The sequence below is a fragment of the Haliotis asinina genome, chromosome 2 (assembly GCF_037392515.1).
Source record: "Haliotis asinina isolate JCU_RB_2024 chromosome 2, JCU_Hal_asi_v2, whole genome shotgun sequence".
In the NCBI taxonomy this organism is placed as follows: Eukaryota; Metazoa; Mollusca; class Gastropoda; order Lepetellida; family Haliotidae; genus Haliotis; species Haliotis asinina.
The window spans coordinates 93671225-93699015 of NC_090281.1; the positions used below are offsets into that span (position 1 = coordinate 93671225).

A 27791-nucleotide genomic window follows, 5' to 3' on the forward strand; every position below is an offset into this window, starting at 1 on the left:
AAACGTCTTACCTTCTCCACTGCAGGCTGCAACACAGAGGAATCAACATTTACGAATTACGATATCGGCAGAGATTAACCGGCCTCGATTATCCGACTAATTTGGGCTTCACGTATACTTTATATCTACATGAAGGGATCATTGAATTGATTGATGTTACAAGGTGTTAAGGACTCGCGATAATCCGGATTAGAACTGGTCTCCTGTCACCCATGTTTGTCATAACAGGCGACTAACAGCATCGGGCGAACAGAAACAGATTGTCTGGACCAGAGTTGATTTTCAGACCAATTCTAACCCGGATCTTCATTGGTTGCTACACGTGTTAAAGAAGCGAATTCCCATCACGTGTTAAATCATTTGTTACGACTGATGTGAACAACAGAAATGTTAGAAAATCAGTGCAAGAGTCATAGATGTTACAACATCTGATTTTACTTATGAGTGAGTGAGTGTAGAGTTACGCCACTTTTAGCAACATTCCAGCAATATCACAGCGGGGAACACCTAAACTGGACTTCACACATTGTACTTATGCTGGGAATCGAACCTGGGTCCTCGGCATGACTAGCGTACGTTCTTATTAGCCTACCCCTCTGCCCCAATTTTGACTAATACTGTGCTAATTATTGTTCATGTTTCATGAATCAACCGTTGAGCCGGAAGCTGGCAGGTGTAATGGAGGCGAAGAACGAACTGAATACCACGAGTGGCGCTTAAAATGTTAAATAAAACATATTTCACGTGAGTAATTATTAAATATATCGTTGGAAATCGGAGTGTACAAGCTGGTGAGGAAATGGGAGTGTACCTTTGCTGATGGCGATATTTTATTTTGACACGAAAAATACTTTTGGAACCGAAGCGAGGGAAGCGTGTTGCCAACCTTTGCTCGCTTCGCTCACATATATGAAGACTGGTCATTTTCTCTACGCTGTGCAACCACATTTGCGCTAAAGTTTGTCTGTGAATCAACAGACTGGAAATTATTGGCCCCTAACAGAGGTGCCCTAAAAGGTTACAATCTAGTACCCTCCTTAAAGGTAACAATATTTTCATACATGCGCATTTTATGGTGCAAGCAGGCTTTCTCGACGTCGACTGGTATATAGTATATGAACTATGAAGGGTATTATCTATCAAAAGCTCGTGGTTGAGAAAACCACTTACCTCGACATTAAATGCACAGGAAAACAGACCGAAGATCCTACGTGTATTTAAGAAATACAGTTCGTTCTACTACCATGTATAGTGTAATAAAGCACACTTTCGCCCAGAACTATTATATCGTTAAAGCACTCGGACGCAAGCGTGGTGGTAGAACGAATTGTATTTCTTTTCTAAGATGCCGTATTTAATAATTTCCAAGCCTAATCTATTCGATTAATTTATGGCAGAAAACAAACGACGGTGTCTATGACCTAAATTAAGTATCCTTGCACAGGGATAACTGACGCGCTGTTTTTTTGACGTGTCAGCCCCCCACCCCCACCCCCCACACCCTACGTTAAGACAAACGTTACTAGAAAAAACAAATGATGAAGTTAAGATCAGTACATTCAGCTGAAGCTAACTAGTCATGCAACATTCCACGATCGCATTGTGGGAATGTAAATATTGCCAACATTACCGTGTCTCTGTAAAGTTTTGAGTCGAACTACGAGGCATTTTATCCTTTGGAAAACATAAACGTAATGCTTCCACCAGTGATGTTAGCTGTGTGATGCAACTGCAAACCAAGAAACGGGATGCTGTACGAGGCGATTGCAAACTGACATCCATCGAGAGTCGGTTACATTGTGACGTAATGCACAAAGTGCACATTATCGTCTGATAAAGTATTGTCGGCGCCTTTGATCTTTCACCAAAGCATCTTAGAAATTTACATCTATAATTAATGCGTTCTCTTAAACGTAAAGACATACTTACGTGGAAGCTGAATTCCAAAGAAAAGCTGAAAATTAATAAAGAAAATGACACATGTATTCCTAAAATTATGGACACCCTTCATGTTAGTGAAATATTACGACATATGAACAGCACTGTCTTGTTTACAAAGAAGATGGAATCGGCACGGTTCATCAGTTCCATTTATATTATCCCCAGATGTTGAAAACAGAACATAACATTTACATATTCTGGAATTCTGAAAAATGAAATGACATACCACAATGATCCACATGTTGTCAGTGGTGACAGCAACAACCGTATTGCCGTCTTCATCCGTACCTTTAAAGAGTTGATTCACATCACTGGAGCGCTCTGCCCATGCGGGTAGTCCCTTTTAATATTTATAAACACATATAATATATGTACAGGTTTGCTGAGCACGTGTCAGGTAACAAAGGAAGTCGCGTAGCATCTGATATTTCTGTAATATGTCACCAGGTGCTGTCATTACTAATGTGAAAATATTTCCTTCGAATACACATAGTATATGAAAATTTACGCCAACGATCTTGTAGGACATGATTTGATGTAAGAATGAAACATTTATTGCTATTCAGTCAGATTGGCAAGACGAAAAGGAGATCAAAACATGACTCAAGGTGGAGTCAAAGACCAAATTAACTATACATGAAATTGACTATACATGTATATGTTCAGAGCACACACACACACACACACACAAACACACATCCCTCTCTCACTCTCTCTCTTTCTCTAGACAGTACCAAACTACATTATCTCCAGGGTCAAAATGACTGTCAACGTAGACAGTGAAGACCTACCTTGAACTAGTAGTTTCTCAGGAGATGGTGTTAACAAAAAAAGGAAATGCATCCAGAGTTCGGTTACAAAGCTCAAATATAGATCCAAATACGAAATATCGTAGACTGGTTTAGGTATACTGGTATAGGAAGGGTCATAATTCCCCTGTACAAAGGTTTGCCACTGACATTTGCTGCTCTTTACAAATACAGCTCCCCGCTCTATCTGAAGGATCTGATCCAGGGCCCCGTTTCACAAGGCTCTCGTAAGCCTATGATCTCGTAACTTTCCTCGTAACATTCGTACCTTCTATGTTACAGTACAGGAGGTAGGAACGCTACGATGAAACATAGGAGATCTTAAGCTTGCGAAAGCTTTTGAAATGGGCGCCAGATGTATACACCAGGACGGTATCTCCGATCTCAGAATATGTACAATCCCTCGGTTCCCTTAACATCTACTAAACTTGCTGATCGCACTATCTCCAGAATAGCCCCACGTTGTGCTCTCATGTATACTCCAAGAACTGTCTCAAAACTTTCCTGTAACATGGTGGCAGCGGCAACGTATTGTCACGAAAGAGTATTTTCTGTAAATTGTATTATTGATTAAGTGATAATTATTATGGGTCATATTTCATATAATAAATGCTCAGTGCTAGTAGTATTTTAGCAGCAGGCCTTTAACGTAGTTCTCTAGTGTTTCCTCCCTTTAGTGTGTTTTGACTTGTCAATTGAGAAACATGGCGAAGATTCCAAACTTCACGGGAATGCTCTTGAATCATTGACTGTGTATATAAAGTCTGGTTGGTGTGTTGACACGCGGACACAGACACGGATTTACAGGAGTCATCATCTACGCCTGTCTGCCTCATCATCTGACCGCTTGCTTTGTAACATTCAGTATAGCTGTTTCTCACTGTAAACCAAGACGTTGGTGAGTTGTTATTATATTTGTGACCCATTACTTTAGATTTTACTCAGATGCACTGTACGTGAAACCTCTTTGTAAGTCTTAGTATCTTGCTCTTGTTTGCTAAAAACATATCACTGCAAATTTCAGACTTGTCAGTGTTATATTTTGCTGGTTCTGAGGGGATTTCTTATACCTTTTGTCAAGGCAAATTATTAACCGTAACAGTATGGTGATTACTTCTTGTAGTTTCTTATCTAACATAGTCCAGTGTGAACTTTCATAGAATCAAGATGCACAGAACGCCGTCTGACGACGTGAATGTAGGATATGGATTTAATCCACCTGAAATCTCGTGTGACTAGAGTTAGGTTTGCCGTATATTTAGTCCGTAAATAACTGGCAGTGGGTAAATTGAGTGTTACAATACTGATACTCCTTTGACATGTATTTCAGTGGTTCTGTAACCTATCTGCAACATCGAGTTCGCTATACCAAACCAGGACTATGTCGGAGAATAGCGCCCTTCCTTTATCTCTATGTTCGTTAAACACTGATACTGATCACAGTATTTCTCTATCCAATCCTTGCCGCTTTCCATAATACACTTGCAAAATACAATACACGTTTTCCGTCATTGAGGTCACTGAAATCAATTATGTAGTGTCGTCGATAAACTCGAAGTGTTTTTGAAGTGTCCCGAGAGACCTCTTGTCCTGAATATCCGCCTGTGAAGGTGTTCAGACAAGATACTATTGCTCAATATTACATTCGTCAAAAAAAAAAAAAGAAAAAAGAAAAACAAAAAAAACCCCCAAACAAACAAATCGTCGAGACAATTCTATTTAGCTTGAAACCATCCCGTTATTCATGTCGTGGTCTTTGTGTATTACCCGCAAACGCATCCCAAAATGTGTTTGTAAACATTTGTCAATAAGAATGACACAGGGGTATATAATAAGGCCAAACCAAATTCATATTTCCATTACAAATTATACGACGTAAACGAAGATAAAAAAAACTGAATGCTGCTGACCCAAATATTACCATTTGGAAGCAGGTGAGTTCCCGTCTGCCGTTGCAAGACACTTCAGCGTCCACCACAACACCTTATCTCGATTATAACATCGAGATACCCGCTTCTGTCCAACCCAAATGTGGAAGGCCGCATGTACTGACCTGAACGCCCCCATGTGGTGTGTAAGAAGTGATTTTACACTGTTTGAATTTTTGTACAAGAAACCATAAGTCAAAGTGTGACGTTAACCTTAACGTATAACATCGGTTTTTACGCTTTGTTGCAGTTACGTTCTGCGTAGTTAAGTTGAATTTGACATTAAATCGTGGTGTCCGATGTTCTTGCAAATTCATTCTACTTCAACACGGCCTGAATGCAGGAGTCTTCCACTATGTCCGAATCGCAAGTCGAATATCTCTGACGTACAATCTTTGATAGTGTTAATACTACTGTAATGCTTAATATGTGTACACGCACGTTGCTTTCAAATGTGAACCAGTGGAATTGGTCTCTTCGCTATATGGCTGAAAAACCCCACTCATATGTCATTACATTTTAACTGTGTTTGTATTGATTTAATGATAAAACAAACACCACCAAAGAATCAAAGAACACCACCAGAATACTCTTTTCAGCACCAACACAATATCGTATTCTGTGTGAAATCACAGTCCACAATATACCAGCAACTCAAACAGAAACACATTGACTGGCGTTATTAGTGCTGAGTCTATCTACTGCCAATGAACGGAAAAAGAGACACGCTTACCATGCATACTTCAAGATTGTAAGTGAGTTGAAGGGAATGGGGTGGTTATTGATGGATATCATCGATGCTGAGTTAGTGAGTAAGTGAGTCTTATGCTGCCTTTAGCAATATTGCAGCAAAACACCGCTGGGACACCAGAAATGGGCTTCACACATAGTACCCATCTGGGGAATCGAACCCGGGTTTCTGCGTGACGAGCGAACGCGTAACAGATCTGAGACCAACTGATATCAACAGGGCTGTCTACGCTCTTATCCAATATTAGATATTCCAGTATCCATTTGACAAATGCCTGTATTTGAATTTACTTCAGTTAGTACCAACTGTCTTCATTGCAATCAGTAGGATATGCAGGAATTGGATGTGCCCAGTTGTAGACAGACGCTTTTTGGGGATAGGACAGCTCACGCCTTGACAACTGACGATGTTGACAATTTAAAAATTTAGTATTTTCCTTCATCTACGTCCGGATGTCGTGGATGTCCCTGTCGCTGAGCCACTCGAGCCGAGAAAGCTTGGCTGGCCAGACAATATGGCGGTAGATAGACAGCGCATACAGACGCACCAAACACCCTGATATTTGGCATCAGATACATCCTTGGAGGGCTGTTCCCTACTATGTGTGTATAATAATATAATAAGGAATACATTATTGAAAACACACACACGCAAGCGCGCACGCAAACACATACACACCAAATTTGAACAGTTTAACATCTAATTCAACTTTGGAAAGTAAATACGCAGAATGTAACTGATCATTCAGTGATTCACATCATGAGCATCAAGTAATGAACATAAATGGGATACAATGACATGTGTCAACCAGGTCAGCGAGTCTGGCCACCAGATCCCGTTAGTCGCTCTTCTGAGTTGTAGAAGATCAGTTCTTACCCGGATCTTCACGGGTAGGTACGTGTTTGGCTTGAACTGGATAGCATCAAGGCATCAATTACTTACGTCTTTGGAACTGCAAAGTCTCTGTCCACATTGCCACGTAGGTTAATTGCATTTTCTTAAGCATCCCGTTTAGATGAGTTAATATGTTAACAGTAATGATGGTGCACTTTGTTTCAGGTGCTTTTCTTGGGTTTACCTTCATGGCAACATCAATCCTTCTGCAGTTAGACACCTTAAGCACTGTATCATATTTTTTCCTTCACCAATTTTTTGTCCCTGCTCATGTATATTGTTTCCTGTACAGAGTGTTTGGGTAAATGTTTCTGCAAATCGCGATGCAGAAGTGTTATTATTCTCTGATGTTGCCTCGGAACGTTAGTCTTAGGAGAGTTGCCGCCCTTTCATGTCCCGGAATAAGGCCCGTAAACCTCTACATGCATGTATTCAAGAACTAGTTCTGTTTCCAAATTGCGCGACCGCAAAACGACTTCACTAGACTGGAACAAATGATCTCCCATTCTTGGCTGCACAGCTACGTTATCCTGTATACACCAAGTGTTTTCGTAGCCTGTTGCGTGTCACAGTTTTCTGAGTCAGACAACGGCTGTCGATTATGATGAGCCAGGGCTTACCTCTTGTAACAGTTCTATCGTTACAAGAGGTAAAACGAGAACTAAAGTCTCGCTATTTGCCGTCGCCTAGTTAAGGGACTTTGAGGTCTCGACTTCTTTGTAGAATCACATCCTGGTACACTGGTTTCGAGATCTTGGCAGCGCTACAGGCGTTGTTTTTTGTCTCTGTTTCAAGCTGAGACCTCGCTAAAGTGACATGATTTTCTGTACAAGGAGTGAGTGTGGATGTTCGCCGTTTAGTATTAATTTAGCAATAAACAGACGAGGGTAGATCTGCGTGCTGCTCCACTGTCTGTTTATATGAAAACATGAACATTTATAGTTGGATAAAACGTATTTAATGTGGGCGAATTATCTTCTGTTTGTCCCATTTACACAGATAATTAAAAATTCATAATAAATGGTATTTTCATGTTTTGATCATACTCTACAATAAACAGTAGGAAACCTATTTCAACAGGAAGTTTGTGCATGCTGGAAGGAGAGCTAGCCGTACCTTCAAAGTACATCATTAAGTGTTACATTGACAGATGTACATAAAATATGTTTTGCCACCTTCATCTCCGTTCAGAGATCATTTCTGAATTCAAAAAATTAGTTACTTCATCAAAGACCATGTACTGTAGGAGCATTAACACCTTGACTAAGACACTCGGCATTTGTTTTACCAGAGTGATCTTCTCTTCCATCCTTGCGTCATCAGCTCCACTACTCAAATCCTTTATGTTGTAACAGAGTTGAGTTATCCTAATAATATGACCACCCGTATGGAAACTTCTTTCAGTGTTTGACATATTTCATACTTGATATAGGTTTATCATTTCTTTTGATTGCAACCCTCAGACGGTGACACTGAAAACAGTTCATGGAGTTGCCATCAGTGTCATATGTCGCCAGTAAACAGTAATCTGCTAGAGAAGCAGCTTATACGTACAGTTTACTCAGTTCTTACAGAAATGGTTCCTTGTGGAATGTTTCTTGGACTTGTAGACGGAATGTGCAGGCAATTCTCATGGGGATATTACTCCTGTACCCATTTTAGAGACCCCCAAATCTATCTGTGACATATGCGGACGGTCCATTTGCCTCTTAGATATGGCAATGACAGCAAAGGAGAGGATGAAAAGGTACAGACAGAAACGTAGGCGTAATCAAGAGATAACTGCTCAGTATAAAGAAAAAGAAAGGAAACAAAGCCATAAAAGGAAAGAAATGAAGACAGTAACGATGATAGATGGAATGAAGACTCAGAGAAATCGACGGAGAAACGCCTGTCATTGTTATCAAGCGATAGCATCACGTCACAAGGCAATGGACCAGTTTGTTTCAATGATTTAACCGCCAGCATCCCTGATCTGTAGTGAAACTGACCCAGCAGTAGAAAGAAAAATAGTTGGCCCATGTAAAGGTACAGTGACACAGAGCAAAAGCATTCAGAAAACTGTCAAAACGTACATTATTTTTAGTTTCACAAGAAACTGGCAGAGAAATACAGAAAGCCTTTACATAAAACAGCCCGTACAAAGCGTACTTGCTGCACATGTATTCTTAACAAGTCACGTTTTTGCCGAATTTCAGACGTTAATCAGTCAGACTTCGACTTTCAATTTGTTGATGAGGTCATCTTGAGGTTTCTGTTTTACTGCGCTGCGTTAATAGTCATTATCCATAATGACCAGCGGTAATAGTACACATTCTAAACTTTTGTCACTAGATATGTAAGTACTTCACCTTTCTATCCAACCTCTGTTGGAGTAGTTGCAGACTAAAATGCCGCCTATGATTTGGAATGTATTTTAAAGAATCTTGGATGTTTACAATTTTGTTTCTGTTCAAATATGTTTCGTCATGTCTAAAAATCACCTGAACCCTATTTCACATGGAAATATTTCCAGAAATTGAATTGAGACGAGCTATAGGTGCCTGGAATTTGAAGAGAATTGGAGACTTCATGAGTAAGAAGGAAATATGTTGGATGTTTAACCACCTCGCCGCTTCTCATATGGGAGGTGCATGGGTGAGACCCATTAAGACAGTTCGTACTGTGGTGAATGCTTTGTTGAAAAAACATAGTCCACTGAATGATGATGGTCTCCACACTCTGTTTTTGCGAGGTTGAGTCGATTTTGAATGGTCGACCAATCACACTGGTATCAGATGCAGAACCTCTACCTCCAAATCTTCTGCTGTTACTCAGAGCAGGCCCAGATATACCTTTGGGAACTTTCCAAGCTGCAGATGGATTCAGAAGACGCTGGAAACATGTTTAGTTCCTTGCCGGATATATTTTGAAAACGCTTGACAAAGGCATACTTGCTTTCACTACAATTACGCCAGAAGTGGATAATACCAAAGAGAAACACCATGGTGGGTGATATTGTGCTAATTATGAATGAAAATTGTCCTCGGAGAAGTTGGCCTTTAGCACGAGTCGTCTAAACATATCCTGGGAAAGATGGATTCGTACGCAGTGCTGTGGTTCGCACAGGAAGTTCTACACTTACCAGACCTGTTGACAAGTTTTGGAAGGAGACTATGATTGACTGTTTACATGCTTTAGTGAAGCGAACTTTGATGACAGATGAATGATCAGTATTTGTGTCCAGAAACTTAATAGCAATGTGGTGGATAGCCTAATGGTTACGGTGATCCCTCGTGACGCCTAGAACCCGGGTTCGATTCCCGCATGGATGTGGCGTGTGTAGATCACTGCGATGTGTTCAGAGTGTTGCTGAAACATTTGCTGAAGGCGGGGTGGTACTCACTCACTATATGTACAATATGTATGTTGGGTTTAATTTATTGAAAGCTTGTTTAAGTGTAGTTTCTCTGTGCATTTAAGGGGCCGGTGTGTATATGACAGGAAGTCGCTTGTCGTCTCATGCTTGTCGTAAAAGGCGACTAGCGGTATCGGGTGATCGGGCACGTTGACGTGGTGTACACATGGCATCGTGGAGATAGATGTTCATGATGTTGATCATTGGATTGCCTAGTCCGGGCTTAATTGATTAATTACAGAACACCGTCATGTTGCTATAAACTTACTAAGTGTGAACAGAATAGTAACGCCACAACTTCATAGCGTATTCCTAATCATTCCATTATTCTCTAAATGTAAAATGTGGGTAATTAGTTTTTGCAGTATTGATGATCCTGTTAGTCGAACATTGTTGTAAAGACAGTCACTTTTCTTTATTTAGCGGTAGGCAGTGGAATGGCTTAGTTTTGTACAGGGGTGGTAACTGCGTGTGGCGTGTATGAGGCAAGAAAAGCGTGCAGTGTCGCGCGGTAGACGGATGTGTGCATCGCTGTTTGAGAAAAGATGATCATGTACGGTTTGGTTGTTTGTGGTGCATTGATCCTACCACGAAACTGAATATTGAGACAGCAGGTATCAGGTGCATGTATTGAAAACAGAAAATTAGTATGGTTTATGACTAAAATGCACTGCTATTAAAAGAGCTGCAAGATGAAAATACGGATGCTGAAAATAGTGAAAAATGATGTTCTAATTAGATGTATTGTTTGATAATATTTTAATAAAATACGGACATACATCTTAAATTGTTTACATATTAAAAGAAATTCATTTGATTCTCGTCAGACATGCCGGCATTGTCTCTCGGAAAGGTCTTTGTATTTTACATTTGTCCAAGGCCCAATACTTGGTTAACAAGAAAGAAATCAATCCAGTGTCCAAATTAATAAGTTGTTGAAATAGATTACTGAAATAGATTCATATTTGCTCATTTTCTGCGCTTCAAATTAAATCCACTCACAGCCATGTTACCGATCGTTTTAAGAACATGACAATGAGGAGTGTCAGGTTTCAGTACTACAGCATGAAGCTCTGTGTGTGAAGTGGGAGTGAAGGTAATGTCTGAAACGTGACATTTTACGTGGATTGGGACCGTGATGACTGACCTGACTTTATTTATTCCATGTAGCGATTCTGTACAGATGTGGCAACTGTTTTTAGGTCTCTCATGCTTGTGATGGAAACGGAAATGTAACATGAAATAATAGACAAGGCATTAATGCTTTTATATTATATTATTTTACGTTAAATGATATGAAATTTACAATTCTTTCAGATGAAGGAACACAATTCCATAACCTGCAGAACAGCACCCAATAACACCGATAATGAACTTGGAACACTGACTAAATACAAAGTCTGGAATATTTCTTTAAGTAGAAAATCATAGTTATCTTGAGAGAATAACAAATGTCTCGGCAGATATGGGTGTCATGGCACAACGCAACGTTTTTCAATTTGTGATCACTCCCTGCTTCCCAAACCACGGACAACACTATATGTTCATAAGGACATATGTAAAAGTATTCTCGTTTCTCATTACTACTCCACCCATAAATAAGACGCAACTCAAATGCTTTGGGTTTTTTTATCTTGTACTCTAGACAAAATTGAATTTTAACCCTCAAGTATTGATTTTCTTGCGGTTAAAAGGTGTCAATTTCCACACAGATCCAGCGATTTTGGATATGAAATAACACGTAAGAATATAATCCGCTCGCACGTCCGCCCACTATTTCCTTGGGAAAGGTGAACAGAACCAAAGCTATTCTCAAACCAAACTCAATTTCAGCTTCAGTAATCTATTTCAGCCAACTAACTAGCGTTATAGACTGGGACTGAGTGAGTGAGAGAGTTAAAATTTTACATCGCATCGGCAATACTCCAGCCATAGGGATGAAAACAAGATAATCAATTTTAATATTTGTCGACAAAGGACAGTAAACTGTACCATCATAGACAAGTACATTTGAAGCTAGTAATGAAATCTAAAATACTATAACGATACAATATAAAAGGAAACGGGCTATAGATCCCCAACAAGTGAAGGTAGATCACCATACCAGAACCATAGGACCGTACAGTACCTTTGCTACCTGTATGAACCATAGTTGGATTTATATCATCCCTTCAGCCGCTGGTGATTGTAGGAAATATTTCGCCAAACATTAAAAGGACAAAACTACTACGGTTTAAAAATCAAATTTAGCTTTGAAAGTGCTTGGACGTACTTATCCCAAGAGTAGGACAATAATTTTACAATACTTCAAACCCATGTGAGGATACAGCCAGTAACAATCTTAGTTACTAGTTGAAACTACCTTTAATTAAATATGGATCTATATACAAAACATTCTAATAAAAATGTATCCAACAATTATATTTCTTTTAAAAAGTGGATAGTCAAATGATAGTTAACATTAAAAAAAACCTTCACTAATTTGACATTAAAATACTTATGCTTTGTAATGGGAACACTGGGACTAAGTTTGGTTTGAGAAGATGTAATGCAGCAACTAACGAGACAGGGGAAGAGGCAACGTCAGGTAATATGTCCATTGTTAGTCGCGTCAACGTCTAAATTCCTCATTGCTGCGATATTATCATGTTAATTATATATCAACTATGTGGATTAAAATATTTGAATATTGTGTTGCTTGTTATGCTTGTCGTGTCCACTTACTGAATTTTCAGTAGAAGAGCTGACGCATTATTAAAAATTATACATCAACTATTTCATGCTTAATGGATTTTAACTGAAGTAAACAGATCAGAAACAATGATCCTTGCACCTTCTCTTTAAGCTCTTTTATTCTGGAAGTAATTACTTGTAATGGATTCGGAATTGCTAATTGAAACTGCCGATGTGAATCCATGGTGTGCCACAGGTGTGCAACAGGTGTGCATGTATCTCTACATAAATATTTAGATGTAGCGGTCTTTGTATCATTCAGCATCGGACTGGAGGTAGGTTAACAGAGAGAGGTATCCTTGTTGCTCTGAGATTTCAGTAGGTTAACAGAGAGAGGTCTCCTTGTTGCTCTGAAATTTCAGTAGGTTAACAGAGAGAGGTATCCCTGTTGCTCTGAGATTTCAGTAAGGTTGCATAAAAAATTTAAATGTTGCTCGGGCACAATTTTTCAAAAGTAACGAGGGCGGTTTTTAAAAAATTTTGATAGAAACAAAAGGAAGCTGGAGGAACGCATTTTTATTTTATTTTCTCTCAGGAATACAGCTTGAAAAGCTTAGCACATGTTAATGAGTAGTGGATCCAGTCACACTCGCTCTTACAGACACTCATTCTTATAGTGGACAAATGGATAATCGGGTCGCGGCCAAGTCAAAATTAGTTTTTTTTTAAATGGCAATACAAAATTGTTACGCGCACAAATAAATGTGACGCGCCGATGCCAAAGAAACATTTCACTTTTTTATTTAGCTTAAGCATTTGGCAATATTCCAGCTACATCGGTAACGGCATTGATAATCGAGTCTAGACCACAAAATCCAGTGATAAGGGGCATTAGTATCGATTTATGAAACTTGGATATGCCGACATGCATGGGTTGCTGAAGAGCAGTTCTAAGAAGAACGTTTGTATCAATTACATAAGACAGCACTGGTCTTTATCAAGCAATGGTTGTCGAAATAGGCGATCGGGTGGTCAGGCTCGCTGACATGCTCGACACATGTCATCATATAGTAGTTGCGTGGAGTGATACTGTAGCTGAGTCCGGCGTTAAACAAACAAACCAACAAACAAATGTGAATGAAAGGTGATTAAGATGTCACGAAAATTTTGAATCATGTCATGGTCAAATAATAAAAGTCACAGTATTTTGTTTGTTTCATGCCAGCTAGGCAACATTCCGGTCATATGATTGACGTCTGTACATAATCGTGCCAGGACCAGACGATACAGTGATTGACGTTATAAGTAGTGATCTGCAAATATGATGATATGCATCAGCGCGAGACCAAGTCAGCAAGTCTGACCGCCTGATCCCATCAGTCGCCTCTCACACCAAGGATGGGTTGCTGAGGACCAGTCCTTAGCGGGTAAATTCACTTTCAATTATTATATTTTGGTACTGAAAGTCGGAACGGTTTCATTCTACGGTTTACATGTGACTATTGGAATTTAATAAACGTACACTATGCTGTTTGACATTACAGAACCTGACTAACCACCATGACAAAGCTACAGATAGTTCTCGTCCTGGTGATGTCCACGGTAAGTATCACAACAGGTTATCGGCCTCTCACAGTCACGTGGAACCAAAATCTGGATATAGATCCATCAGAGCTTACATTTTATGAAATGCATGGTGACCAACAGTTCTGTCATGGATCAAGACGTCGTTCCATAAGAAGATCATGGTGATCGTAACTCCCCATACCTTTAAACATAGAGTTACGACTGCTAAGTGAAACAGGGCCGTGTATTCTATGATTATGCGTCCTCTGATAATGAGTTTGGAGTGGCAGCACTATCCTTCAATTTCTGTCTTCATGTGGTCTGTATCTTAGACGTAATTATAAATCAAACGCCTTAGCCATTGGGCATTCCACTGCCATGTGCTTGCAATGAGCTGCCGGGAACAGGAAACGGCATTCCGATTTTTTAATGGCAGTTCCATATATCACCATTGGCTATGCACCTGCAACTGAGATATCATCTTTGAGTGTGCACAGGTAAGTGATATATCATCTTTGAGTGGGTCGCTCACTTGCCTGTATTTTTAAATGGGGCGAACTATGTATGTCAGTAGCATAACATTATCAAATACCTCTAGTCTAACAGCCCAGAATAATCTATCACATTCAGTCTCTAACTGAAAACTCCAGAAACTGTTATATGCGGTATTCCATAATTCCTTGTAAACATTAAGTAAAATTTAGAAAAATTCAGGCGCATTACAAATCCTGAAACTTTATTATTATGATGAAAAATAATTTTGTCAGCTACTAAGTTAAACATGGTTGTCAAGCAAATCGTTGTCATAATAAAGGTACAAATAGACTTATGTTCCATCAGTTTGGGGTTTGATCAATTTGATATCTGCCCTCGAGTGCAGCTTGTAGCTGTTGTCAATCACTTCCTGCAGGGCCAGCAGCAGCAGTAATCACAATCATATCAATATTGATTCTAAAGCACACTTGGACTGTATTCAGGCTGGTTGGTTATGTCAGTGATTTTACAGCCGAGTGCAGATTGACATAGTAACCAGGAAAATAACGGAGGAAAATAATGTACTTGAAATCGTTTGAAATACGTAGTGAAGGTACGAGACTGAAGTATTCATGTGCAGATAGAATAGCTCTGACTTGCTGCTGTGATAAAGACGGGTGATCATCTTGGTAACATAATGGCTTGCTGTAGTGTTGCGCATATATGTGGAAGTGGTGATAGCTGTGGAGCACTCATCTCAAATCCCACCGCTGCCACCAAATGTGACGGAACGGCCAAGTACTAGTCGAAAAATACTAATAGACAAAGTACAAAACTAAATGTGGATGCTGCCACTAGTTTACTGAAAATATATCACAAGGACATAACTGACAGTGAGTGCGGACGAAACTGGCAAAATGCAAAGTTCCAATGGCGAGTTTATTATTAAAGCACCAAACTGAAACTACACGGTCTCAGTCATCTGGACTGTCATCTGGACTTGATCGCTTCCTTGACCTCCTATGTCCTACTGCCTGTAACAGTATTGTAATATTGTATGCCAGTCTGTATCGAGAACCCCGGGCTGTTAAATGAATTAAATGTACGATAAACTTCGAAACTTGAAAATGTAGGAACTTGCAGCAACCGGAACTGGATCCAGATAATGTAAACAACACATTCCGGAAGTCACGTGCCCTGGAATGAATACTAAGGAGGCCACACCTCCGACAGCTGTCAAAATGTGATACAAATAAGAAAGAATCTAAATCCCAATTATAACGTGCAGTGAAAAACGTATGCAATAATCCCCTGCGTAAGAAATCCTCAGCAGAAGAAACAATGCATCGGGATGGTCTTGGGCACCCCCTCCCCCGGATCGCGGACATCAGAATATCCAAGATGGCGACTTTAAACATACCTGACGTTACTTGCGTTAGAAATTACTGTTATACTTGATACTAGTTCTGTACCTTGGAAGCAGACTGCTCAAAGCTATGTCACCTTGATTAAATGCAGCATAAGGCTAGTATCTTGGCTGGTAGCACTGTGATGACTGAGACCTTGATTATCTCTGTACTTGAGGCCAAGATCAGACACGAATTTTTGTTACAATACGTAGAATCCTTGACGACATAGCTTGAAAGTGACAAGAGTGAAGACCATTTTCTGCACTGCAGGTGGCGTGTGATGCCTGGTTCATGCCTACGACAAGCTGTAGTGAGGCCTTGACGTCGTACTGTGGTGATGGTGCCGATAACGCCACAGTGTGTGCAGCGTGTCCAATGTAGTAAGTATGCAATTTGTTCGTCACGGGTTTTCTTTAATGTATAGAATTACCCGTGTATAGACATGACAAACTGTAGCGGAAATAGGATTGCGAGGCAGAGAGAAAATGAAAGATGGCAACGTACTTCTCTCGCTTCGGTTGGAAAAATATTTCGAACTGGAATACCGACACCATGAAAAGAACACATTTCCTCACGGGTTGTGCTCTCAGATTTCCTACCTCAAATATAATAATTACTCAATGTGAAATACATTTTAATCAACATTAAAACACCACTCGTAGAATAGCAGATCGCCTCCATTTCCCCGGCTAGCTTCCGGTTGGAAACGGACTGAAGGAACAGGGGAGTTAAACATATTTTCATCAACATTTTAAGCGCCATTCGTGATGAATCAGATCGTTCTTCGCCTCCATTCCCCCTGTCAGCTTCCGGTTCAACGGAGTGAAGGAACAGAAGAGTTCAATCAAAATATACTTGTTAAATTACCTGTCCGCCATATGGAATTTTTGTGGAGCTACCTCCCCTGCTTCATTCGTCCACTACGTCAAGGTGGTTTATGTAGAATAAATGTTACGAAAACTCTAACAATAACAACCAAAGACAAGAACAATAAACTCCAAGAATTTCGGGGTAAAATTAGGCAACATTAAGAAGTACAGTTCGTTCTACCGCCATGTTTAGTGCAATAAAGCACACTTTAACTATAATAGTTCAGGGCGAAAGTGTGCTTTATTACACTAAACATGGTGGTAGAACGAATTGTATTTCTTTTCTAAGATGTCGTATTTAATAATCTCTAAGCCTAATTTCGATTAATCTATAGCAGAAAACAAACGACGGTGGCTGTGACGAAAGTGTGCTTTGCTACACTATACATGGTGGTAGAACGAACTGTATTTCTTTTCTAAGATGCCGTATTTAATAATTTCTAAGCCTAATTTCGATTAATCTATGGCAGAAAACAAACGCCGGTGGCTGTGACCTCGCACAGGGCTTACTGACGCGCTGTACTTTTGACGTGTCAGACCCCTACGTTAAGACAAACGTTACAAGAAAATCAATTGATGAACAGTTTGGTGACGTTTTATGTTCGGGTTAATGTTTCCATCGGTGATGTTAGCTGTTTGATGCAACTGCAAACCAAGATACGGGATTCGACGAAGCACTTTCTTGTGGGAGGCTGTACGAGGCGATGGCAACTGACATCTATCGTGACGTCGGTTACATTGTGACGCAATGCAAAAAAGTTCGATTATGAGGGGGCAGAGTGGAATGGCGCAGCGACGTCAACACATTGTGACGTAATGCAAAAAGTGCACATTATCGTCTGATAAAGTATTGTCGGCGCCTTTGATCTTTCACCGAACCATCTTAGAATTAGGAGATAAACATCATGTGTTGGCCAATTTCCGGGTGTTATTGAGTATTTGAAGCACGGGAATGCATTTGGAACCGACGGCGTGCTTCCCGTGCTTCAAATACTCAATAACACCCGGAAATTGGCCAACACATGATGTTTATCGACATTGTAAACACAAAAGTAAACCAAAGGGGTTTTAGTGTCTGCACTCGTTTATATCGAATACGGACACAGCAGTGAAGTGTCATCAGCTGGCCGTTTCAGCTGGTTCTCATGGTAGCATCTGGAGTTGCTCATTTGTGACGTCATTCTAACTTTACGTCACAATATGATTTGAATGACGTCACCACTTTTGATGACACAACAAAACAATTGTTTACGTGTCAATACGCGGTGAATAGTCTTTCAGTTTCCGGGAATCTAATACCATTTAATCATGTTTTTCAACCAATCAGATTACAGAACACAGTAACTTTTGGTTTACAACGTAGTTTTTCATTTCTGCTTATTCTCCTTCCTTCACTTCGTTGAACGAATGAAGTCTAAGAACGATCTGATAAACTATGGGTGACGCTTAAAATGTTGAATAAAGTATATTTTAAGTGAGTAATTTTTAAATATTGGGTTGGAAATCTGAGAGCACAACCACGTGGGCAAATGGGTGCGTACCTTTGTGGGTGGCAATATTATAGTTTAACATGAATAATATTTTTCGAACCGAAGCGAGAGAAGTACGTTGCCAACACTTGCTCGCTTCGCTCGCATACAGGAAGACTAGTCATTTCTCTCTGGAAAGTAAACCTATTTGCGCTACAGGGTGCCTGTGACTTAACCAATAATACCTATTGTCCAGTTCCTCGGTCTTGTTTGTCATTATGCCAAGTAAACTAACTATTTCTACCCATCTAAAAAACCCCACCAAAACTAGACGCACCTTGCAATAGCTTGTATTCCTGAAGGCCAGATCTAACTGCGCCAGCGTGGAGCTGTTCCGTAGGTCGTATACAAAACGATACGTGGGCAGAGGGAATTGTCCCGCGATCAGACAGCAACGATGTTTTTGTACCAAAAGAATTAAACCAAGCTCATTTGTCAGTGTATATCAATTTGTTTTCAGTGACGACATTCTGTGTAACGCCACACAAGACCCGCTGCTGTGTTACAGGAACAACCGAAATCCATGCGGGGATACGTCCGAACTATGTGACTCCTCCTGGGGCTTCAACTATGGTTGCTATGTAAATAAAAGCGAAAATACATTTGTCATACTGATGAGAAATATCTCGTAAATGTCCATTGTAGTAGGTTTTTGCAACAAAACTGAGTCGATCCAGTTTGAGGGATGACATCTGACATAAACATAGTCCAAAAGGTCATAAATGCATTGGCAAGTCATCGCATGTACCTACGAACATCTTCAAGAAAAAGTAGGACATTGCGTCAGACGTCACCATTGTTACTCACGTCGTGATACACAAATATGTGTCAGTCAACGCTGCTAATGGCTGCACGCCTGTGATCAACGCCCGTACTTAACTAGGAACATGTCACAAACTCAACTATAGCCCTGCAATATCAATGATTGTGACCCTAATGCGCTCTGAATGAAACCGATCTCCGCATTCTCGTCTTTTCAAGAAGATAGTCTACCCAAAAGAAGTTTAGGACGTTTTTTACGAGCCTTGCCTTGTTTTGAGTTGTACATTTACCTTACGTCACTGACGTTGTAGAGACCTCTCATTCCATGTATTTCAGAATGGATACTGCTGGAGCCAGTGTGTGGGGGTAGACTACGGGGACCACGAGTGGTGCTACACCGCTAAGAGACAGCCTGGGCCTCGTGTTGACTACATCTGCGAGGTGGACTCAGATTGTCAGCCAACTAACCTAAAGGACAGCATCATGTGTTCTGGCAACTGTGGGCCCACTGGCTCTTTTGGGAAGTGAACCATTTGATTGGGATATGATATTTGTTGCATGAAGAATCGTTTTCGTGCAAATAATATCTCCCCAATATCAGATCGGTCTGCCATTATCTCATACCTGCAAATAAAATGTAGATTCTATCTTGTTCTTGTGTTTTGGTACAGTGCTGGTGGTGTAGTTTCGAGTGAGTGAGTGAGTGTTAACTGGTGAGCGAGTGATGGATCTTCAGTCACAGTATATACACGGACAGCGCATGTGCTGTGAACATTCGGGCCTATCAACCGTCATGATCGCGTCAGCATGGATTGAACGTAAGGTGCTGGCAACGTTTCACATGGGCACGATGTCTTTGGGTTTGTGGCGACACGTGCAGAATGTTTGTGACTTTCAGAATATTTGCACCCGCGTGGTTGTTTTAGGAGAATTATCACAAAACTACAGTTGTGTACTTTCTTCTGAACTTTAGTATAGCTTTCTTCCATAACAGAACTCTTAAAAATCAGGTCGCATGCAATATTTGATTGGTTGTCATGGCAATGTGTCACAAAGTAACTGCGCTTTTTCATTTGGGAGGACGAATTACTCACTGACACCTTAGCGTTTTGAATGTGTATATAATCCATAAGGCGCTTTGTGAGTCCTCTCAATTCAATTAATATGTCTTCTCTCTATGGTTTTAACCATACACTACTTGCTATATTTAATTCTATGGTTCACCTGTACAACAGTTGTCAGTAGCCAGTAGGGTAGTGTAACTCCATGGGACACCACGCAGATCACACGTACTGTAAACCCTATTGTACTTAGCATGGTGGCCTTCTTTTGATTAATGATTCGTGGTAGGAAGACAGATTTAGATCTTCTTAAGTCTATATCTGTCCTAGTTCCTATTTGATCGATTTGGTTTGGTTAAATTATTCAGTTTTATTGAACGACTTCTTTTAGTCCAGATATAGTAGAAATTCTGCGACTGTTTATTACCGTTCCTATAGTGTTTCCTAGCCCTCGTTGTGTGTACCGTGTTATGGAAATGTCATGAACTGTTATGTGAACCCTAAAGTTGTTTTCTTCTGACACTGTAAATCATTATGATGAAATAATACTGTTGCCACAGGTGATACTGAGTCATGAATTATCTGACGGTGTATAATACCACTGAAAACCGATGTCATTATTATAGGAGGAACTATATTTAACCATAGCATAGTTCAGATGCCGAGTCAACCCAAGTCTGTAGAATCTCGGTGATTCTAGGGTCCGGTGAATCTATTTTCAGAATCAGCACGCACGGATTCTATGTAAATATTTGAATTCAGTATAGATTGATTTATTGTGTTTTTTCATTTATTCAGAAAGAGGATATTTCAAAGATATTTATCTTTAGGACACTAGTATCTAGCATAATTTTGTATTGGCCGTCACGAAAATTGTTCAAACGCTGTAACAGCAAAACCTATACGCTGAAAGTTGAAAGTAAGAAATTAGCTACATTTTGATGGCTGGTGACTGACTGACCTTCATTGCTTAAACAGAATGACAAAGTGGCGGGATCGTTGGCACCAAGGTTTAACGTACAACTTTTCGATTACATTTCGTGAACATACCTGACTACTGCCGTTTTGACAGTGACTCATGAACACACTTATTCTTTAGTGGGGATGGTACACAGTATGAGAAAACTTTCATCATATTTAGCATTCGTATGTTTTAAGAAAGTAGGAAACATCAATGGTTCCTTGAAGCCATTCAGTTTCATAACTTCAAAGTACAAGTGTTGAAATATACAAAGGCTTTCTTCGTTCAAAGAGCATACAGGATTTGCCCGCTTCTTATGTTTGTGTTGATACCTTGGGGCAGAACGAACTCAGTTTGTTGGTTCAGTAGGTCTTTGGTGCAAAGTCTACTTCATCAACTAGTCCATCCTCCATACGTCTTTATGGGGCGGTTGGGGAGACAACTGTAATATTATCTTTAAAGGTCTTGTGTGCAAAGAGGTATCTGGACACGGACAACTATCTGGACTGATGTTTCAGGAGTCCGGGGCCACGTTGTACATCTACACCATTTAAAGGAATATAGTGTACATCGTACACGTGGACTTAACACACTAAATCATTGCAGCTACGTGCCATGGAACTATTAACCCCTACGAGGCCCTAGTCCGTGGGCTCAAAAAGCTCAGATTCACATCGTCAATTTTACATCACTGCCTTCCACGCGAACAGTCAGTCATCACAACTTATAAATGTATCCATGATGACTTGGAATATTTAGACACTAGAGCAATGAGAAGAGTCGTGTAGTGTGTAGGAAACCATACACTCATAATGTAGGTTGAAAAATTCATTACTACCTACTCGATAACCTTTGAGAAGAGTTGATTATGTATTTTCCAACGCGACTGAAACTGGAAACCATGTCCATCCACATACAACGATGAGTTTCTTCATATGTGAGATGGTGGGGTAGTCGGGTGGGTGATTATAATGCCCGCTCGTCACACGAAGGTTAGGGTTCGATTCCAAACAGGGGCATTTTTTATGTTCATTCTATTTTTGTGGCATTTCTATAATATTGCTTAAGGCGGACAAACCCCAAATTACTTACCTATTCGGCAGTATTCATATTGTTTTAAAGCACATGTTCCAGCATCTAAGGTCATGTAGTGAATATGTGTGTCTATGCTTGTAAAAATTCAACTGAAATGTATTTAGTACTCAGGTTCTGTACGTTGGGTGTGTCTAGTAGTAGTATGTATGTATGTATGTATGTATGTATGTATGTATGTATGTATGTATGTATGTATGTATGTATGTATGTATGTATGTATGTATGTATGTATGTATGTATGTATGTATGTATGTATGTATGTATGTATGTATGTATGTATGTATGTATGTATATATATATTCGCAATAGCTTTAAACTTGAGCGATACAGGCTTGACTAAACTTCTGGAACCTGTACTTTCCCTTAACAAGATTTTCGGGTCCATCGATTATTTGAATGTGTAGTTAGTTTTCAGGTCTAGCAGGTCGTAAAAAACTAGCTAATACGGTCTGAGTGACTTCTAAAGAAGGAGGCACGAATGAAAACGTGGAGTATGTGACACTTGCGAAGAACGTTGGCTAGAGAGTTGGGGAGAATATCATTTGTGGAAGTTTCCAATTTTTATTAGAAAGAAGACCTAAGGCCATTAAGAGAAATTACCAGGAATAAATATGACTTCTGTTGTCCACTCATTCAGCTTCCTTTGTCATGTCGTTGTAAGTAAGTTGTAAGTTATGTAAGTCATCAAAGATAAACGTAACGGTTATTTGGCACTGAAAGTAGCTAAATGCTGTTTACGTCCAATATTTGATGCCGCTTCAAGGACACATATATAAATTCCCACATTTTGTGAAGATAAGGTGACACTTGTACAGTCCGAATGTTAATTGTGCCTTTACCTCTTTTGGCAACATTTCAGTCAATATCAGGGAGAGAGAAATAATCTCCAACGACAAGCAAACTCCAGTAGGTTTGCAACTTTGAGACACGTTAAGTTTAAGTGAGTGAGTTTAGTTTTACGTCGCACTCAGCAATATTCCAGCTGTATGGCGGCGGTCTGTAAATAATCGAGTCTGGACCAGACAATCCAGTGATCAACATCATGAACATCGATCTACGTAATTGGGAACCGATGACATGTGTCAACCAAGTCAGCGAGCATGTTGAATTCATATGTTTATATGTTAAAAGTGTGTTATCTGTTAAAAGTGTGGTTTCACAAGGGAATATGATTTTACCTCTTTCTAACAAATATTCAGCACCAACGTCAGAAAAATTAAAGTAAAATATTTTATGTTGGATTTGAGTTCTTTATACTTGCAGATTGTCTAAAGACCCTTCTTATGTAAATGTAAATAATTTGTATCAGAAACAAAACAGATTAAATGAAACTAATCTACATGTATTAATATTCCGTTATTCTTTAAATTCTTATAATATACGGTGTACTAAGCGTGTCCATGTTGTGTTTGTGGAACAAGGTGTTCTCAGTACTGTAGGATTCTCTGCTGGGGATAACCACTTGTATTTATCTTTTATGTCTTTTTTCTAACCCATGAATACGGTGAAAGGTCTATAAAGTGTCTGTTGATACAAGTGTGTGATAAGGTGGTCACACGTTTTGATTTATTAAATGATTCTAGCACCTTCACAATCCCTTCATGTCACCTGTGTTTGGACAGTCAATATTCTTTGTCAAAGTGAATTTTTTCCCCATGAAAAGACAGTATTTCTTTCATTTACATTTTTTCAATTTTTCAAAGAACATCAAATAGGATCGATTAATGTTGCAAATATATATCAACAACCATAGAGCAGAGTGTGTTCACAATACATCAAAGGTTATGTTAGACACATCCTTTGATATGTGATTGTCTCACAGTTTCGCAAAATCTGTGCACTAACTACTAGTTGATTCGGTTTGCAAGCTTTACCTAAACCAGTAAAACCTAATCTAAGACGTAGAGGTAGCCTTGTGGTTCAAGCGTGGTTAAAAAAAACAAAAACAAAAACAAAACAAAACAAAAAACAAATTAAAAAACAACAACAACAACAACAAACAATTAAAAAAAAACAACCTGGTGTAGCACTGGACGTGATACTGCTTCAGGGATTGGTTGTTAGTATTGTCACAGTGTATACATAATACTGTCAATATCTGCTTCAATCATAACCTCCTTCGTATTTTTGTTTGTTTTTTCAAATGGGCCGATACTGCCGTCACATTCTGAACTAAAACGAGTGAATTCAAGGCTTAAACATTCTTTTGGTGGATTTGGTAGGGTCGTGAGTGCAACAGTCGATCTGTCTTCGTTTTGATAACGAATGTTTTCTCCACATTTATGCTTTTGGACAAATGGCCTTTTTGCATTTCTTTATTGTTGATAACATAAACGGTCTAAGATGCGCGTAGCTATTTATTCCCTTAAATCTAATATAATCTGTTCATATGAAAACAGTAAACAGTCCATGCCTCCAATTTAAACAGCCTTGGTTTTGTCAATGTTGTATTTTTATCCAGAGATACCGAAAAAGCGAACAATAGTATTTTACAATTTCGTTCTTGGACACGTCGAAAGCCGGAATATTGCTGCGGGCATCGTTAAACACTAAACAAATGCTTCAGCGTAGCCATGTTTCCTTTGTCAATATTGGATATTCACATGAATAGCCCTTAAAAGGTTTTCGCAAGATCGGAATCACATATTCTGTTGTGATCGTTTGAATAAGAATCATGTTCATTTTGTCATAATAATTTTGACCAATTCTTTTAATTTACATTTTGTCCTTAAGTTCATTTTCACTGAAAAAAAAACTTAGGTTGATAGATTTTTTTCCAACCTACAAATACCTATAACCTTGCTCAGTAATAATCAAATAAGAATATCAATTGTCATTTGCATTCTTTGAAGATTCATGGTTTGTTTTTCAAAAGTACTCCTAGACATTTCTTTAATACATAGAAAAGATTATCTTCCCTATTGAAAACGTTTTCTGCACTTTTAAGAGGATTTTCGAAGTCATGAACAGAACTGTCACTTGCGGTCTATAAGTCACAAAATTAATACGGTGTCGAAGTCTGATTGTTTCCGCTGTACATCCGTCTGGTAAACAGTTAACACGAACTGTCTTGTATTTGTTTGCTTATGTTGTTCCTTTTCGGGTCAGTGAAAGTATTTCAACAATGACGTGAGACGTTAATCTTTCAGCAAAAGCACTTGGGATAAACCTGTCTGTTTATTGTAGAGCTTTAATAAACATGACTGTCAACCCCGAGGATTTACTACAAAATCTAACGTTATCGAAGGCAGAAACAGTTTTTACCAGAACTAATTACTTTGGAACAATATTGATGATAATAATCGAAGGTCAAAGCTACTGTAATGGCTTTTCTTCAGAATCTCTTTTGTGTACTTACACATCTGTTGAGTGATTGATTAGGCGTTTATCTTTGTGTTCAAATAAAAATACGTAATCGCGTGTGCTTGTTTTAAACTGAGGTGGAGATCATTACATTGCGTGCCTTTTCCCAAACCGGAAGTTGTATCAAGAAACAGGAAGTACCAATATGTTTTTAATGAATATAGGTGCAGATAAGAGTCACAGCTTCTAAGATGTCATGCATCAAGCTTATTTTTTCCCATGGCGGACGTGACAGCTTCAGATGTGATGCGCATATCTTTGGTATCTCACGGTAGTTAGAGGCTGAGAACTAACCTGTAGTGTACTTGAATACCAAATTTGGGCCTACCACAAACACGCGATAATGCTCTTTTACGTAATTGTAGGTGATTAGGGTTACCCTAGAAGTTGTGGTGCTGTATTTTAAAGGTACTCCGATACCTGAAGCAGAAACTAGCCTGGGGAGAGCCATTTTGGCACTCTTAACAGCCTATACTGACCTGTTACGTGACGACACATCGATGTGTATGGCACTTAACACTGTTAAGAGACAACTCTCCGTAATCAGTGGAGTCTAGTCACTGGACAACTGAAGATGAACTTGCAAATTTGAAATTTAATCAGATTAATAATACAGATTAGTGGTCAAATGTCAAAAACATCATGGCACAAGTGTCGTCATTTTTGTTTTTCAATTTGGTGTTGTAAAATTGTCTTTTATCAGTCATGTTTATTCGGGATGAACATATATTTGATCAACCTGAACCAGGTTTAAAAACCTTGTTAATTTTTTGTCTTATTTTGGATCTTAGATGGTAGTTTCCCTTGAGCCTGGGTTGATCAATTATAGACTCGTTTGAGTGATTAGTTTCAAAAACGATGAAACTCATACATATGTGCTGATTCAGACCACACCATTCACAGTATTTTATTTGCTGTATATTTGTAGTTGTAGAATATTTGCGAAATTTAATCATTGGAAAAACCTGTGTATAATCACAGTTAAAACAACGTCATAACATTGGATAGGAAATAGCAGAAGTATTGTAATGAGTGATTGAGATGGATTGTACGCCACGTATAGCAATATTCCAGGAATTGCGTCCATGCGGGGAATCGAACCCGGGTCTTAGCCTGACGAGCGAACGCTTTAACCACTAGACTATCCTACATGTAGAAGTGATGTCATTATTGTAGAAGGGAGTATATATATGACATCAATAACATGGTTACAGTCACATTATAGCGGAAATATTGCCGACATTTTACCGACTAAAACAGATAGTATGAAATACTAGAGCCCCTTAGAAGTATCCGCTTTCTCATATGTATGATATATATTATGTATATGGGGAAGTTTTACGACAGAATGACACGTTATATATTTCGGCCCACATCATTGCTAACAGTGCTTTGATTTTATTGTCGTTTCAGACGACACTGATTCATAAATAATGGAATCTTTATTGAAGCAAACTTCTGTCCTCTCGTTATTGTATAGCTTCCTAGGACGTTCCATTTTCCCATAATCGTCAGTGGATCAGCAAGCAGGAATTAGTTTGAATGTCGTTACCCCGTCTATTACAAGTCAACCAGACAAAATAATGATGCTGTTTCTTCTTGTTTCCTCCTTCCTTCAGCTGTCAGTAACACATGGTACTAAGCAGAATGTTTTTACGGGGAGTAGTATTAGATGCTTCATTTATTGTTCCTTGACTCCAAATTGTGAACAAGTTACCAAAACTTATAAGTCGCCAGGAAAATGGTTCTGTGATTTCAAACCCGGCAAGCACATCTGGACACAGAGAAAGAACATATTTGTGGAGTCCTACATTCAGATTAGGCCTGATGTCTACCAAAGGAAAGATATGTTGGGAGGAATGCACAGCGTTGAAGAGCATGATTCTACTTTAATACCAGAAGATGGCTCCGGAACACCTAAAGAAGAGTCAGAAGACAGTCATGTAAAGAATGATTCTGATTTAGCAGCAGAAGAAGGTTCCGCAACGCTTTCTGAAACTTCAGAAGACAGACTAATAACAACTCCTAAACCCTTTCTTGACACCAGTGATTCCAGGAAATATGGTATCCTGAGGGGTGAGACTTTTAAATTGCTTGTTATACTCCTTTGTTAATCTGTGATTTCTAATGCAACAATCAACAATCATGTTCCGCTATATGACCATGGCCTGTTGAGTCTGCACCAGACAACACGACATCATGAGAATAAATCTACGCACCTGAGATACAGTGACACGCACTTCAACACTATAAATATTTGCCTAAAAGGCGGAGAATATTGAAATATTGTCGATAGGAGTAACGTCAAA

General features: G+C 39.3%; 1 protein-coding gene across 1 annotated transcript; it reads left to right on the forward strand.

Moving 5' to 3' along the window:
- Positions 1-12704: 12704 nt before the first annotated feature.
- On the forward strand, positions 12705-19649 carry LOC137273031 (uncharacterized). Its single transcript, XM_067805473.1, has 5 exons — positions 12705-12728; positions 13938-13995; positions 16113-16222; positions 18701-18821; positions 19339-19649. The coding sequence occupies exons 2-5, from the start codon at positions 13954-13956 to the stop codon at positions 19528-19530; spliced, it is 465 nt and encodes a 154-aa protein (XP_067661574.1). The 5' UTR covers positions 12705-12728; positions 13938-13953; the 3' UTR covers positions 19531-19649.
- Positions 19650-27791: the final 8142 nt, after the last annotated feature.

Bases quoted from the DNA above. Each gene is read 5' to 3' on its own strand.
- LOC137273031 (XM_067805473.1), top strand. From the start codon at position 13,954: ATGACAAAGCTACAGATAGTTCTCGTCCTGGTGATGTCCACG. The intron at 13,996-16,112 runs GTAAGTATCACA...TCTGCACTGCAG, and splicing joins TCGTCCTGGTGATGTCCACG to GTGGCGTGTGATGCCTGGTT. The intron at 18,822-19,338 runs GTAAATAAAAGC...CATGTATTTCAG, and splicing joins GCTTCAACTATGGTTGCTAT to AATGGATACTGCTGGAGCCA.